The sequence below is a fragment of the Pelecanus crispus genome, chromosome 5, assembly GCF_030463565.1.
Source record: "Pelecanus crispus isolate bPelCri1 chromosome 5, bPelCri1.pri, whole genome shotgun sequence".
In the NCBI taxonomy this organism is placed as follows: domain Eukaryota; kingdom Metazoa; phylum Chordata; class Aves; order Pelecaniformes; family Pelecanidae; genus Pelecanus; species Pelecanus crispus.
In genome coordinates, this window is record NC_134647.1 from 21,370,240 (window position 1) to 21,387,316 (window position 17,077).

At 38.2% G+C, this 17,077-nt stretch overlaps 1 protein-coding gene across 1 annotated transcript in view; it reads right to left on the reverse strand.

Moving 5' to 3' along the window:
* Positions 1–17,077, reverse strand: part of COBLL1 (cordon-bleu WH2 repeat protein like 1) — a 50,862-nt gene that overhangs the window by 28,185 nt on the left and 5,600 nt on the right. The window contains exons 2-4 of the mRNA XM_075711081.1: positions 8,371–8,550; positions 1,302–1,503; positions 148–376 (exon numbers count right to left, since the gene is read on the reverse strand). Coding sequence (XP_075567196.1) covers positions 148–376; positions 1,302–1,503; positions 8,371–8,550 — 611 coding nt within the window. The remainder of the gene's footprint in view (positions 1–147; positions 377–1,301; positions 1,504–8,370; positions 8,551–17,077) is intronic.

Genomic DNA, 17,077 nt, shown 5'->3' on the forward strand with positions numbered 1-17,077 from the left:
TTTTGTGGAAGACTAAGGAAATATATACTAAATTGCTAGAAATTAATTTCTTCATAAGTAAAAAAAAAAACCCAACAAAATGTATACATTATTGAAATACTAAGTCATTATCTTTCCTATAACTGCAATTTACAAAAGTTATCTTACCTCGACTGATATCCATGGCATATAATTCTCTTAGTCCAAGGTCATTAAGAGATTTTGTCACATCAAGGGGCTCTCGAGACTGGTAATTCTTCAGCAGCAGAGTGTGTGAAGGATCAAACTCACATTTACTACAGATAATTGGTATGAGTTCTTGAAGAGGTGAATGTGGACTAACTCTTACTACCGTCTTCTGTGTCTTCTTGTAGTTTATCACTACCCTTACTGTTTGCTAAAGAGAAGAAAGTTCCAATAAATACCAGCACAAATTCTGAAACAAGTGGCATTTTCGCAACAGCCTTACAGTAATCACAGGAATTCCCCTTATGGCCAACTTCACCAATGTTATCAATTCAGTAACATTACAAGAGCAACTAAAAACTAATTTGCAATTCCCTTCTACTGAAGAAAAGAACACATGAAAAGTCTGCTCCTCCTTTAGCACCTGTCATTTGCCTGTCCAGCAGGGTGCACACCTGGAGCAAGAGGCCCTACTAGGTTACATCAGGCAGCTGTAGAAGACAGCCAATGAGCCATGAATGCCTGTGTGTGCACACGTGTAGGATGAAGGCAAAAGGGCAGCAGAAGAGCTCCCCTGGCCCTGTGTAAGTGCTTTAGATAAATTAAGAAACAGCATTTTTCTATACAGCAGGCAAGGCAGAAGGAAAGATTTAGCCAACACCCAGAAATTGCTTTAGTACTTCTGAAAGCTCCTGCCGCCTTAAGTGTATATAAAAAAGTCAAGTAACAACAAAAAAGTACACTATGTATTAAAGGAAAATGACTATACAATCAGAAGGGCATATATATGACAGCATGACAGATGGTACAACCTGTTGATTTTCAGTTTGTGGAAGGCTGTATTCAGCCACACTTCACCTGCAGAATTTGTCAAAAGGACAGTAAGGCGTGGGATTTCAAATAATATTGTAATGTTTCCTTCTTTCAGCAGCAAAGATGTCTGCTGCAACAAGTAGAGATATATTTTACCTAAGAGGAGGTTATCAAGAACATGAAGCCAAGCATTTCACAAGGGTTCATGGTGAGGGGATGAGAGACAACAGGAAAAGCTGAAACAAGAGGCTGAGCTACCTGCTCAAGCTGTTGAATACAACAGTGATTCTAATTTCTCAACATGCTTTAATTTTAGTTCTCACCTCTGGCATAACTGGAGCAGGTTTCTTCTTATCCATTTGTTTTGGCTTTAAAACCACCTTTTCCACTTCAAGCATTCCCACTGGTGTGTTGGGTTTGAATTTAATCTGGCTATTTTCTGCTGATACCAACTCTATAGTATAACTTGATGGATTTAAATGATACTGTGCACAGAGAAAGATCAGCAAGTCCATCATGGGCTTCCTGTAAAAGACAAACGGAAGTGTTGCAACAGATGACAATAAGCAGGCTATAACAAAATGTGCTACTAAAAATTTAACACAAGTCATTCTTTCCCTTCCATGACTGAATAATTACTGCCGGGCACCAACTTCAAATATCTTCAACATCCAAAAAAAAAAAAAAAGCCAAACACAAAAAACCACCACTAAAAAGAAAATTAAACCAGCTTCCACAAAAGTATGCCAAGTGCTTGAGCAAAGGAGGAAATTTTTGCTTGTGTGAAGTGATGCTTTTCCTCAGGTCAGCAGGGAGATGTGGATTAGCCACCTCATTTGACATTTCACAGGAACTGTAGCAGTGGTGATAAATGCCCTGCTATTCACTAACAACAGTTTCCTTCCAAAGTTTGAAATTCTTATATCCATTGTGAGGTTACAAGGGACTTTATTTTCAGAAATTCTGAGCATGAGCCATTTGGAGGAAGCAGGAGAAATGAAGTTTGAGGAAGTCACCTTTTAAGGAGGTCTTGCATTAGGGATCCCAAAACGAGAGCCAGGTGTTTAATACGGACAGAAGGAAAGAAGCTAAATGACAATATAGTAGTTGAATGCCATTTCTTGAGAAGCTCTGTGCGAGGCAACAGATGTCCTTTTCACAATGAAGTGTGACAAACCAAATTTTTTGTATGTCGTCACTAACCGTATGTCCTTGTTCTTTCAGTGCCCAATGAAAAACACGCAGAACAGCATATTAAGATAGGCTGAACATTCCCAGTTGCTACTGGAATGAATTTATTAAAGCTGTACTTTAAACAGAAGTGACAGGCAAGTTTAAGATCAAAGGTAAGGAGAGTATCCTAACTTTGCATGTTACAGCAACTGAGTAAGGTTATAGTACTCTCAGGTCACTGGAACTGGTCATTCCTCAATAATTTTTAGAGTTGGGTAATCATGTGTAAGGAGCATTTCATTTTGACGCCCTCTGCATCTCTCAGTTACAGCTACAAACAGGGAAATCTACCACCTGCTCTGTCTCACAAGGATATTATGAAAATAATTTAAAAGTCTGTGAAGCAATCAAAGGCTGTGTTGAAAAGAACACTGAAGTGTCTAAGAGAAAATTAATATAGGGTTTGGCTGGTATGGCTTTATCAGAAATCTTAAATTCTAGATGTAATCTCGTAACAGATGCAAGTATTCTGGTAGCATAGCCAAATGTGGAAACAGATAGCTTCTACAAACAGCCATCAAGCTAAGCAGAATTCTAGATAATATAAAGATTGTGAATACACTTAAGTAGGAAGTTAAAACAGACTTTTCATATGATACGGTTCTGTAAAAAGAATTAAGAATGACTCAATGTAAGAAATTAATGTGAACACTGGGGTTTTTTTCCCCCTTTAATAATTAACCCTAGAATATCATTCCTGTTTTCACTTGGTCTCAAAGAACAAGCGTTACTTAAGCAAACTGTCTTCTGATTTCTAGAAGCAGGGCTGGACTCCGTGGTGCACACGCTGCACTTCCAGAAGATGGAAACAGTTTGACAGCTGACAGATATAGTTACTGCAGACCTGTTCCTTTTTTTTTTTCCCCAGCAGAAAGTTTCTGCCTGCTTAAGAGGCAGGAGAATACTTGCCTCAGGAGACAAAGGCAGGAGGAACAATAAAACCAAAAAACATACAGAAATGACGCTCCAAGGTTTCAAAAAGCAGCTATCAGATTGTCTGAAGAATAGAAGAATGTAATACGCTCCCGTGCCTTCATCTAGATGATATATATCAGCCTGAGGAACACCATGAGAAATGCATTGAGCACTGCAGAAAAATAGCTATTCCTCCCTTTTCACATAGCTAAACCAGAGATTTTATTTCAACTCTTCTCTCGCATGTGTCACAACCTGCTCCGATTAGAAGAAAGAAGGAACTACTCTTATTTCTTGTACTTCTAACCCATAATAGAACAAGTACATCCATCTCACCGTAGTAAGAAAAGAGCTGCAAATGCAAATCATGTCATTCCCCCATTTCACTTGGGGCAGGGCAGGGGAGGGGAGGAGGCAGCCAGAGGAGACAGCAGACGCTACTTCTGTAGTGACCTTTCTGGTTATCAGCCCATCCAGTAAGTTACCCATTACTTTTTTTCTGGTGCATTTTTATACACTGACTAGCTTCAACAGCTGCCCTTCCTCTGGCCTTCAGTTATTGGAGAAGGGTAAGAACACCAAAGATGACCAGGATGAGAATTCACAAGCAAAGATTGCAGAAAGCTGTCCTATGGAAATGCACCACCATGACAGGGGCAAGCCCTCATGTTAACCAGTCACAAGAAGTGACAGAATGATAAGTGAGAAACATAGCTGCTCACAAACAACAGACAGGTACATGCAAATTAGTACATGAAAACAGTTATTCAATGCAAATTTGCTTGCCATTGGTACTTCCAGAAATGACCTGCCTGACTGGGGGATGCTAGACTTTAAGTCCCCCCGTCCACTGGAAGGCAAGACACCTTCAACAACTGCTTTAGACAGATATCCCTACAGCGACACAAAAAGCAATCTGTTTTTGTAATCACATCCTCCAAAACTTGCAAAACTATTTTTTCCTCAAGCCTTCAAGGATTGCAGGTATACATATATGACAGTAAATTTAACTGTTTCCATAAGTAATATTTAGTAAAACTCCAAGAAGTGGCCATCAGCTGTCTCAGAGTACATCATCTGCTTGTCCTTCTTTATCTAATTTCAGTAAAATCTTTACTTGCAACTTCTTTAACTTCATCGCATTACTCAGTTTTCTGGAAATCTCTGATCATAAATTTATTTATGTATTCCTGCACCCCTTCATCCCTCACCTGTTTTCCTCTGGTTATTCCTACCTGACTAAATAACAATAAAAAGTGGCTAATAGCAGCCTCTTGTTACATCACACAATAATTAAATGATGACCTTCACCTAGAATGTATCAAACCACGTTATGTTTGTAACCAACAGCGAAAGGTGTCACCTCAAATACTGCATCAAGTTTTTAAAGGAAAAATGCATCAAGTTTCTACGCTCCTCTCCAAAATTGAGGGCTAGAAACTTTCTACTTTAAAAAAAAAGTTGAGATTCTTACACAACCAGACTTTAGGAACAAGGTCTTCCTGTCATGAGACTCACGGTTAAGAATCACCGAATGAACAAAACTCTGTCAGTAACCACAAAAATACTCCTATGTAGGGGATGGAAAGGAAAGAGAGGAAGGAAAGAGAGGAAGGAAAGAGAGGAAAGACATACACACAGTTTGGCTTTCTATAGATCTCTTAAGTAATTAAGCCTATAGCTTCATGGCCTTTCTTGCAAAAATATTTACTAATCCTATTCTCTAAAGAGAAAAAGACATTTGTTTTCACGGAGAACAACCAAACCCCACCAAAACCCCCAGAATCTGTTACTAACAAACGTTAAGTACAATAGGTTTTGAAAAGTAGGGCAACATCACAAAGCTTGTTATTCACTGGCTAGCTATACAGGGTAAACCAACAGTTTATTAAGAATACCCTAATGACTGAAAATACTCGAGAATGGATCAAATGGAAACTCACAAAGGACTCTAAGAAAACAAATTCAGCAAAGCTAAGGTCTCTCTGAAAGGCATCTGAAACTGAAGCCCTAAACATGCTACCCTGCAAAACTATTTGTTTGACACACCATTTCCAAATAAAATGCATGTCACTATCATATTGGCCCTTGAAATCTCTAAGTTAATCCTGATGCATACAACTGAAACTAATTATTCAGTTTCGAGAAAACTTTGTCAAACTCTGCATTTCTTCCTTGTGGGAAAGCAAAAAGCTAACTTAAAATCAGGCTGCTAAATAAAATAGGTCTTCAAGTTTTTCTTTTTTTTTCTTCTTTGGCTGAAGAAAATTCTTCAGTCCTGTGCTGTATTTAGAACTAATGGAGAAGATTCAGAAACCTCCCTCTGAAAAACATTGCAATAAAGGGTTGGGGAGGAGGGGAAGCTTCACTCATTCCTTCCTCTGAACAGTGTACCTTCACTTCCTACCACTCATTGATCTTACCATGTTTTTTGGGGGCTTTTGTTTGTTTGTTTTTAAATGACTCTTTGCCCAGACCCCCCTGCAGGAATCCTGGTGATAGGAGAGTGCGAATGCCACTGTCAGATTCCGAATAGATGAACTGAATCATTGCCACCAACTACTACAAAATACACAGCGGTGTCTAGGCTTAAATAAGAGAGTCCACCAATGCCTGAAGTCTCAGAATGAGGACTGAGCTATTTCTATGCCTGTTGTCAGTCTCTCAGTTTTTTGCTTTAGTTGCCCACAGAACAACTCAAGGATCAAAAATTATTCTCTCTTGTAATCTTTTTCTCTAAAACCCCTTTTGGATTTCATTCTGATCCTCTTCTGCCTACTTATACTCACTCAGGATATTTATCTATGTAACATCTTGCTTTGTTCTATACAGCTCTTGCTATCCACTATGCCAGAGCAGGGATCAAACCAACCCAACTTCATCTGAGAAAAGCAGTTTCTTCTAGTGGGCTATGGCATTTCAGCAGATGGCTGTACAAAGTCACAGGTTTGCTTTTTCTAGTATGAGATTTAACAGGTATTCTCTCCTCAGGAGCTTTGAAGCTGCTCATCTCTGATTATGAACAGGAAAGAGACAAATTAGGTATTGATCTGTTTATGTCATTTCTAGAGGGATCTTGCCTATTTGTCCACAAAATACGACTATCAAGACAGAACAAAACTAGAAGAAAAGATAGCTTGAAGTGTGCTTCACAGTGGAGTCCAGGTCCTGCACAGTATCTCCCCTCGTTCTGAGTAAGCCTAGCAGTGCTAATATAGGTTCTGGTTTGCAAGACAGCCATTTATGAAATCACATACAGTATCTTGATTTTAAAAAACAAAACAAAAACCCACAAACAAAAAAACCCCAGTAACTGTGGGATAATAAAACTGATTGGGAAATGTGTGCGCTTCCCGATAAGGCTGTGAGGCCTGTCTTGAACACTGAGTAATTACACACAATGTAATTTGACCGACTGAAGATACACACAACATTCCTTTCTGGCACTTTGTTCTGAGCAAAGCAAGACAGAGGGCACATGGCACTCATAACTGTGGACAAAGGGAACAAAAAGAAGAGAAGTGCCTCACAGTGTGCACATGGAGTCTCACCTTTAAGAAATTTAAAAAACAGAGGAAGGCACCATATTTACAGATGGCAATATTCCTTGCTGTAAACAAGCTAGCAAGAACACCATAAAGTCACCAATTATTTCAGACAATTTCTTCTGAGAAATATAACCTCAGATTTAAGTTATCCTGAAAATCACACGGAGTCTGGGTGGCGGGGGGGTGGTGATTGACAAAAGTTCATCCATTGCAGCTCTGGTGAACAGGCTGGTATTTGATGTCTAAGCAGCAACCTCATGAACTCTAGCAAATGACAAAGTGTGCAAACAGACTCAAGCCACAGAAATCTTTATCTCTCATTAAGAAGTGAAGTAGGTGTAACTACACATTCACATTACCTGGTTTAAATAAATAAATAAATAAATTGGTCTGCTTGCTTTCAGTAGCAAAGACACTGTTAATACACTAACACAAGCACAATATACAAGTAGTTTCTTTATTTCAGCTTAGGAAAGCAACAAGCTGGCATCCTAATTGCTCTGATCCATACAAGGCCTTGCATAGGAGCCTTCTTAGTAGATCTGCTATGATAATTAATATAACATTTTAAGTCCCAGGATTTATGATTTCAACTCACCAGTCAATGTCGAGGTCTTTCTGAACTAAAGGTGACTTGAGAGTTATATGCACAATCTATACTACCAATTAGCAGACTGAAATATGTATTTCAAATTAAAACTGGCTTAAGCAAAATATATTTGTTAAAAAACAAAGTTTTCCAAAGCTGTAGCTAGAAACTATTTCTTTGAAGCATTATAGATTTTGTCTGAAGTGATGGCACCTTTTTTTAGGATTACTAGTAGTCTACAGGTAGTAGTGCTGAACACATGACCTTGTACCCAAATAGGATACAGGAACTCATCTTTAAGTCTAACAAGGAGAAGTTATGTGGGAAAATTCAGCGACTCATACAAACCAGTATTTTTCTAGAGATCTGCAGTGACTAGAAAGAACAACAGGTATGGCTATGCATCCTGATAGGTGCCATACAGAATTTCTGAAAAACCGGTGTTCCCAAAAGTTAGGTAGATGTATAAAGTGCATGTTTCCACACCTACCCAAAAATCATAGTAGAATCATAGAATCATTTAGGTTGGAAAAGACCTTTAAGACCATTGATTCCAACCATAAACCTAACACTGACAAGTCCACCACTAAACCATGTCCCGAAGCACTACATCTGTACGTCTTTTAAATACCTCCAGGGATGGGGACTCAACCACTTCCCTGGGCAGTGTGTTCCAACGCTTGACAACCCTCTCCATGAAGAAATTTTCCCTAGTATCCAATCTAAACCCCTCCTGGCACAACTTGAGGCCATTTCCTCTTGTCCTATCACTTGTTACTTGGGAGAAGGGACCAACACGGACCTCAGGAGAAGGGACCAACACGGACCTCACTACAACCTCCTTTCAGGTATTTGTAGGGAGTGGTAAGGACTCCCCCCCCGAGCCTCCTTTTCTCCAGGCTAAACAACCCCAGTTCCCTCAGCCGCTCCTCATAAGACTTGGGCTCTAGACCCTTCACCAGCTTCGTTGCCCTTCTTTGCACACGCTCAGTGTTCAGGCTTACACAACTCATGTATTTTACCGAGCAATTAAAACCTGGATGAAGGTCGAAGTAAACTACAGCAAGAAAAGAAAATTTAACAAAAATGTCATTCTGTGTAACTTACCTCCCGTTAACTGTAGTATACTTGATCACATCTCCTGGTACGACCACTGACAGTTCAATATCTTTATCGATTACATTCTCATTCTGTTCCATGATGAGGTTGGCTGATGCTGTGTCATCAAATGGAGAAACAGCAATGGGTTTTGGTTCAGATGGAGGAGGCGGCGCTTTAGATTTTCTTCTGAAATAAATGGATAAAAATTACAAGTCAAGTATGTATTTATACACATGATTCCAAACTGGCAAACTAACAAGTCTCAGAACAGGAATGAACCACACTTAATTCTTTTCATTCGGACTGTGTAAGTGATAGGTGCAAGGAAGGGATGAGAGAATATTTTAAACATACAATCAGTGGTGATAGAAGATACAACAGGCTAAGGTATCAGCCATATATATAAAAAAAAGCCCAATAAACATCAAGCCCAAAACAAAAAGGGGGTTTTAATATATATTAAAAAAAGTAAATCGATTACTTTTTTTCCTCCCTTAGGTTATGCAGAGGACCCTATTTGCGCATTCTCCAAACAGATTTACTGGATTACTATAAACAGAAATACTGTGCTATGCAGTATGAAGCCGAATTGCACTGACAGTATGTTTAATATATAAGCAAATATATCCTCCCCAAATTTTTCTTCTGATTATTAAAATAATTCAAACAAATCCTACCAACTCATCTATTTACTTCCATACAGTAATAAAATAGCAGTATAACCAATACTACTGTGTTGTAATATTTCTTGACATTTGAGTCGCAATATACTTTCATATTTTCCCCTCACCTATGCTGATTTCCTATTCTAATTTTCTCACTATCCCTTCCCTTCTTAGTGACAAGCCACTATACTCTTGAATGCAAAGAGTGATCACTAAGTAAGTTTTACTTATTTCACTTAAAAAAAAAAAAAGGTCTAAAAGGAAAACTCTCTACATCTCTTAATGTATTTATGTTACAGTAAATTCTGAAGGCAGGACTCTCATGTCCTACAACATATAGTCCAGCATCCCCTTTCGTTCAAATAACTTTCCACAATTCACCAATATTGCCACAAGGAAAAAATACTATTATTAAGAATTTCACCATTAGAAACAAAATCAAAACACACTGTGTAGATGCATTACCTCATGAGTACTTTTTAATTTCTTATAAACATTCTTTTAAAAAGCTTGAATGGAGCCACATTCACAGAAAGTTAAAATACATTTCAAACATAATACACAAAGGTTCCAAAAATATGCTTGCAATTTAGATTCTGGAGCTGTACCAAAGTTTGTTTACTTTGAACATAACCGAAGAAATTAACTTCTATAATTGTCCTACAGAATCAAAACAAAAGATCTAGCATACAGCAATTAGAAACACACATCTTTCTTGGGAAAACAAAGTTTAAAGTCACTCACAATGAAGAACAAACAAGGTCCAGAGCAGCATTGCAAAAGACGACTGTGTAATGAGACTTCACATGACCGATCTGTTGCTGAAAGTGCTTAGAGTTTTGAACTTCAGAACTCTGTGCTGAATAATTAACTATTCACAGCCTCTCAGACCTAATCGGGAGTACTCACAAACCTCCAAACATGATGAATGAGGATTCACCATCAAAATTTATACCTCCTCTCTGTTAATGTTTTAAACTAGTTTTGGTGCACTCCACATACAATTCGAGACCTGTGGTGTTAGCCGCAAATTTAACTTTGGTCTCTACAGCAACTCGCCTGGGTTTTTTCTGGGTTATGTGAACACTGCAAAATGTATGAATCAAACTTCTTTTTACTCCTCACCCACTTTTTTTTTTTTTCGTGATTTTTAGCTTTCATGTAACTGCCAAAAAGAAATTATTAGCCAATACAGAACATCAGTACAACTATTAAAAAAAAAACCAAAACAAAACCTGAAAACTCACCCTATGACATGTTATTAATACAAAAAAAAATCCAAACCCAAAATGAAGCAGTACTGCTTTTCCCCCTCGATACTCATTCGTACATCTTTAAGTGACTTCAAATGACTGCTAAGGGATGTTTATCGCAACTGAACTCAGAATTTAATCCTTGAAGACTACATGTGACAGAATCATTTGTTTGCAAATGCTAGCGGACTCTATTTTCCATTAAGCAGCTGAATGCAATTTCATTGCTGGAACTCTACTTAATCACTAGACAGTGCTCAATCAGACAGCAATAAATGCATGGTCCACATCAGCAGAATGCAGCTTTTATTTATACAGTGTCTAACTTACTCTGTAGAGAGCTAGAATTGATAAAATACTCTTGTCAAAACTTGTGTGCAACAGCTATATGGATGAAGTTCCATGTATTATTAAAGAACACATACACACACATGGGATCAGGCAGTCTAATGAGGTTGGCTGAATCCCCACATACACCACTGCAGAGCCGTGTACCCTACCCATCTCTAGCACATCTGCATGTTCTTTACGGTTAGTTATGCTTACGTTTCCCACCCCACACACAGGAGGAAAAATCTCCAAGTATACTTTCTCAGAAGTTATGCCGAGTTTTTGGCAACCTCTTACTAAACAACAGGGATCCCAATACTTTCATTTTCTGCTTCCAGATGTCGTGTCTCTTTTTTGTTCATTTTTCGCCAATTCTCTCATCTCTCATTCTTAGCCCAAAGTATTTACTATCAGGTCTTACAGCTTTTTCGTTTCTTGAGTTTGTGTGTCTGCCTTGCCACAGGAGAGACTGCCTGACAGGTAACGGAAGCCCTGCGCTCCCAGTGCCCCACAGCTGGTATTAGATTAGAAACATTAGAAGGAGTTAGAACAACCAAAAACATACTCTTTTATTTTCATGGCTACTATAGAACTAAAGGAAAGCTGCGGGAAGAATCAAAGTACAGCTTATTTAGCTATGACAGAGGGAGTTAAAAGAGAAATTGTAACCAAGTAAGGGTACAACCCATAACAAGAACTCCTCTGGAAATTGTGCAGCAGTATCCTACACAATGCGGGCCCTCACTCCTTCCTTGTCTCCATAGGTCCCAGTCCCCCAGTCCCATCAACTGACCGAACTTCCCTACCCCAGACATTAGAACTGCCAATCTCAACTCAGCTGAAGGGATGAAGCTACCTATTGCGCTTCAACAGCTTGAATGTCGTCATCTGCTTAATCAATTGCTTAAGACAAAGCAGGAAAGGAGTGAGGGGGAAATAATCTTTCTTCTCTGATTCTTCCTAGCCCTGGAAAAGCAGCCAGAGGGACACCCGCAATGCTCTCACAGAGTTCCACAAACAGAGGCTGGTGCAGCCTGGGCAGAGTTTATATTTCCCTTGTTCCTAGTGCACCTGGAGTGCACTGCTTATGCCAAGTCATTCAGCTAGTCATCATGTGAGATTATATTGTTTCCAAGAGAATTGATTCATATCTCTTAGAAATTTAAATTTCTGAAGTCCCACCTGCAATTCCCACCAGCCTTTGTGACAGAATACAGTTCCTATAAAGACACTAAAGAATTCTTTCAGTCAGATAGAAGACTTCATCATTTTGTTAAGAAAAACAATATATCTCTTAAAATCAAATGTAAGGCCATAAAGTCAACATTCTATGTGCTTCAGATCCCACTTCTACAGAATAAAGTGTCATTGCTGTATCTCAACATATTTCCTGCTTGCCAAAAAAAATAATAGTGTCAGCGATCTGAATGTGTGGAACCCCTTTTTAAAATAAAGGTCTGGCACAGTAAATAAAGAAAGCATCTATTTATTTGATTTTCAAAAAAATACTGTTAGAAAGTTATAAGCAGTATATTTTTAACTATCAGTAACTAGAGAAAGGCACTTTAAAATAATGAGAAATACTTGAACTGACAGTGACCTGGATATTCCAGTTATCACCAGCACTTCTTTCAATGAGGATCACTTTTCCCCAAAAAAATGGAGAAAAAAAAAAAAAGAAGAAATCTATCTGCTAGATTTGTGCACAACCAAAGGCTACAGCATTAAAAAATCCACCTCTTCAAATCTTGATATCAAGGAAAATTAATGTTTACAGCACTTCCCATTTTGAAAACAATTACATGAGAGACTATACAAAGACAGCTTGGTAGCCCTCTCATTGAGGTTATTTTGGATCTAACCTCCAACATCAGAACCGTCTCTCAAGTTTTCTGTGGCAATCATCTAGGACAGGAAAGGTCATAAGGGAGCTCAGCTGCAATTCAGTTATCTCTCACATACTGAAAAAGTTCATTAAACATAGTACAATAAAAACCTCCTACTGCACAACAGACAGACTTAAGTTTGTTAATTTGACTTATGGCACCATGAAGAATACTGGTTTATACAAAGAGCAACTACACTTTTTTTTATATCAAACTTTACAAAATTATATATGCCAAAAGTAGAAGCAGCACTTCATTTTATCTTCACTCAAAGTCAGAAAAGGATCTAGCTCTACTAAGATCACATCACGAGAGGAAAAAGGCCACTGCAATAAAGCTTCTTCTAGAGCTTTTCTTGCCTTTGATGTCTCACCCCAAGTAATTATTATAATGCTTTCTCGATTATTACAATAATGCTGCTCTACTACTACACCATAGTAGCACACAGCCAAAACCTTGCACATCATCTGCTCAACCAAGGAACAAGAGTTCAGGCCTACATTAAGCATATTAATTTGTTTTGTTTACAATGATACATCAGTTCTGGCCAACAGGTATACAAAATATTTAAGACCCTGATTTTACCTGTAAGCTTTCCAAGCCCAATACTCATCTTTAGTACTCACAGAACAAATTTGTCTTCTGCACTCAGCAAAGGTCATGAATGTACAAACTTTCCTCCTGTTTATTCAGTTCCCTCTTTGGGGACTATGGTTTCACAGCATCACCACTGCACATCATCAAGATCATGCACTACTTGCTAGAAAAAGCTTGGAGACAACTGCAGCATTACTATCTGATTCTGCTCATCACAGTCCAGCAAAAGGCTGAAATTATCAATGCAAGTCACTCAAAAAATCACTGCTATATGTTTCAGGGCATATGTACAGATAACCTCTTTTTTAAAAAAAAAAAAAAAAAAAAAAAAGAGGAGGGGAAGTATTTCATAAGACATAAACGTTCAGTAATCCACATTTTAAGGTAGTTTGCAAGTTGGGGCTCCCAAATTGGGACTTGATAATTACATAATCAAACACATGAAAAATGGAATATGTTACAATAGTGTCTATTGTCTACAGGCCAGTCTGAGATACCGGTTTCATCTGCAGTATAATTATGGATGATATTTTTGTTTCCTTTCCTTTAGTGGAATGCAGCTTGATTTTCATTTTTATTGTTCTTAATCTGAATACTAACAATTGCATTGACATATCTATTCCACATGGAGTATTTTTCTTTTAGCTTGAGAACTGGAACACACAGCTTTTCTTGTTATAGTAGCTACAGAGATGTTGTAAAGCCACTCTGCATAACCTTGTGATGGACTGAAATGAAAATACTCAAGAAATAGGACCATTACTCTTCCCACCCCTACCCCCACTAGCACAGAAAAATTGCCTATATATGAGCACAGGATTTATCTTCTATGCATGTGAAGCTTTTTTTCCTGTCTATGATCTGATACTTGGCATTTAGTCTCTTAAGGCAAAAAAACCTTCTTCCAGAGATCAGTGAAAACACAGAATTTAACAATGAGTAATATGTAATAAGGTATACATTTTCATTAGAGATTTCATTAAAAATCTGTATTTAAAAACAAAACCTTAACAGCTAACATCCTACAATATATGACTTTCTATTTTCCTGTGTGCTATTAGCAAAGAGCATTATCTGTTCATCATTACGTGGAAACATTGCATGATATCAGTTCAAGTCAACACTGTCATAGCACATATAGCTACAACAGCATATGTACGTGTTTATTGCAAGCACACATCTTAGCATTTTGCAATACTTGATGGTAAGTCCACTTGCTAGCACATCTTTAAAATTATATTTATTTCATACCACAACACAAGGTTATCTGGTTTTCTCATTTCTCTTTCACATCTTGGATTCACCCATTCCCATTCTGGCTTCTTACAGCCCAAGTCTGAAGCTGACAGAAGAACCACTGACTGGAAGTCCTTTGCTTTACACTGCCCAATGAATTGGAACTGTTCTCTCAAAGCAACACTTTTAGCTTTATCCAAAAATGGAGAAGGCTATTCTGTTTGTAAGAGATTCTCCCCCTTAATGACTGTTACACTCAGAAAATGGAAGTGAGAACATCACCTGTAACTGTCTACACTACATCTTAACCACCCTTCACTGCTGTTTGCTGCATCCTACCTCCTCCATACACATAGATTCCTAAGCAGCTGCTTGAAACAAATGCTAGAATTTTTTCAGTCACTTAAAGTTTTAGATCAAGAAGTCAAAAGTTATGCTATAGTTATATCAAAACACTCTCTGCACAGCTGTTTTGTTCTTGTGATTCAGCAACTGAATGTAATACTAACTAGCATCAGCAAAAGTCTATGTATTTTAATCTTTAGTAGGAACAAGGACTCACAAAATCCTCCTGCCAGAGAAAGTACAGTTGCTTGTATACAACACGTTTTATGTTATGGCACACTCATTGGCAAATTACAGTTCACTGCTTAGACTCTTTGATCAGGGCTCGGAATGGGAAGTCCCTAAATTTACTTACCTTCTGCTACCTTTACAGTTGCATTGTCCCAATTTTAGCTCTAATACTCCTCCAAATAAGACTGCAAGCCATCAGTCAAATCTAATGGAGAACAATGACTGCAGAAAAGAGTATGCTTTTAGGAGCACCTCCAGATAAAAGAAAACCTCTGAGATAAAGAATGTCAAATAAACCATTCAGAGACTAATATAACATCTCAACTCCTCCTGTTTTCTTCAGAGTCATTCTGTCAGTTCCAGATGTTCAGTGCTGGTTTGCCCTAAAGCTGCTACAAAACAGAATTCATACCATGACCATCCCACAACGGGAAATGGGCACTACACAGTAGAGGTACGTGAAATGACCAAGACATTTCCTTGAATCGTTACGACTTGCTAAGCACATAAGGCTATGAATGCAAACTCCCAGAATTAACAGTCAACAAGCAGACTTTGCTTCTCAGGAACAGTGTTCCCACCTTGAGGTGGGCATGAAGATACAAAAGTGAGGCAACTCCTGAAAACTACCCTTAGTGAAGTCTAGGGTTTACAGCAGAAGCCCATGCAATGGATCACCTTAAGTGGCTGCCAGTTGAGAATATGTGACCTTTCTTCAGGTAAAGTTACTGCCTGCTGGTAGAGCCCATCCTGTGCTTGGGTCTTGCACTGAGAGACTAAGACAAACAGACATATGAACAGGGGAAAAAGGCTCAGATAAACTGGGAAAGCAAACCACAACAACCTGCAAGGAGATCAAGAACCAAGCTTGAAATCAACTATATACTAGAGAAACTAAGCAAACCAACCAACCAAAAAAACCCAAAATGCTGGAAATGTGAAGGAAAAAAACACAACCTGCTCTCTCCTGGTCATTGTATATCTGTTGTAAAGACGATCAAACTGAAGAGTCCAGACATCTCACCTCAAACAAGGAGGACAGAATGGCAGACACCAAAAGCACCACAACCACTCCCAGCTTTGACTCACCTTTTTGTAATACATTAAATCGGTATACAATCATTAGACTCTGCATGAATCTTTACCTTTGCTTAAGATCTCTGGCTGTATGTATACACCATCAAACTTCTTTGTTCCTCCCTTTGTACCTAAAATAGTCTCTAAATTTTTCTTATGCAAGGAAATTAAACACTGAAGGTAGTCCTAAATGGCAGATTCAGCTTTTGCTTTCAATTTCAGCACTGCTTGCCAAGAACCTTTAAAAAAAAAAAAAAGTGTTGCAAAACTGATAATATTGTGTCTTCCTCTGGACATTGATTACTTTGTTTTCATATAACTACATTTGGATCACAGAAAAGAGACTCCTCAGCAGTACATTGCTTTCTTCTCTAGTGCTGTAATACATTGTCCACATTCATCTTTTAATGAAAGTCAAAACAATATAGTTTTCTTAATCACAACCCTTAAGACCAGACAACCTCTGGTACATGACAGAAAAGCTATTCTAAACCACTAAGATTTGTTCTGCATATTAGAAGACCTACAATTTTGCTTTTAAAGCATCAGCAGACCATAATGAGCAGTTTCTAAAGTGGAAACACTTCTTACCACCCTCTTAACTGAATGTCTGAACTTCCTACTTAAGTCTGCAGCTGATGTTTTGTAAGAATAGAGACCCACATGGGACTGTAAACATAAAATTAAACTAAGAACTATTCTCATTTCATTCCTAATGGAGTTTTTTCACCATGTCTGGCATTCTCACACTAAGACTAACCTGAAAACATTTATCTGAAGACTTCCACTGAGTCTCTAACTTGCCATCACCTCTACTTCTACTTAAATCATGCTCAAAGAACAGTTTGCTGTTGCTCATTAAAAGCGCCTCTCTTTTTGGTGAAACTTAAAATAAAAATCTTTAACTGGAGTCTGGCTAGTTAAAATGTCACATTCTATTCATCTTGACTAAGTTATTACCAGGCACACAGGTTTCTACACAAAATCTGGGTTGCCAGAAATGCTGCAAAAAAAGGTAACTTTAAAGTTAGTTTTAACATACTGTAGTATTCTAATATTCACCCTTAGCATTAAGCTGCCCAAGTATTTGCTG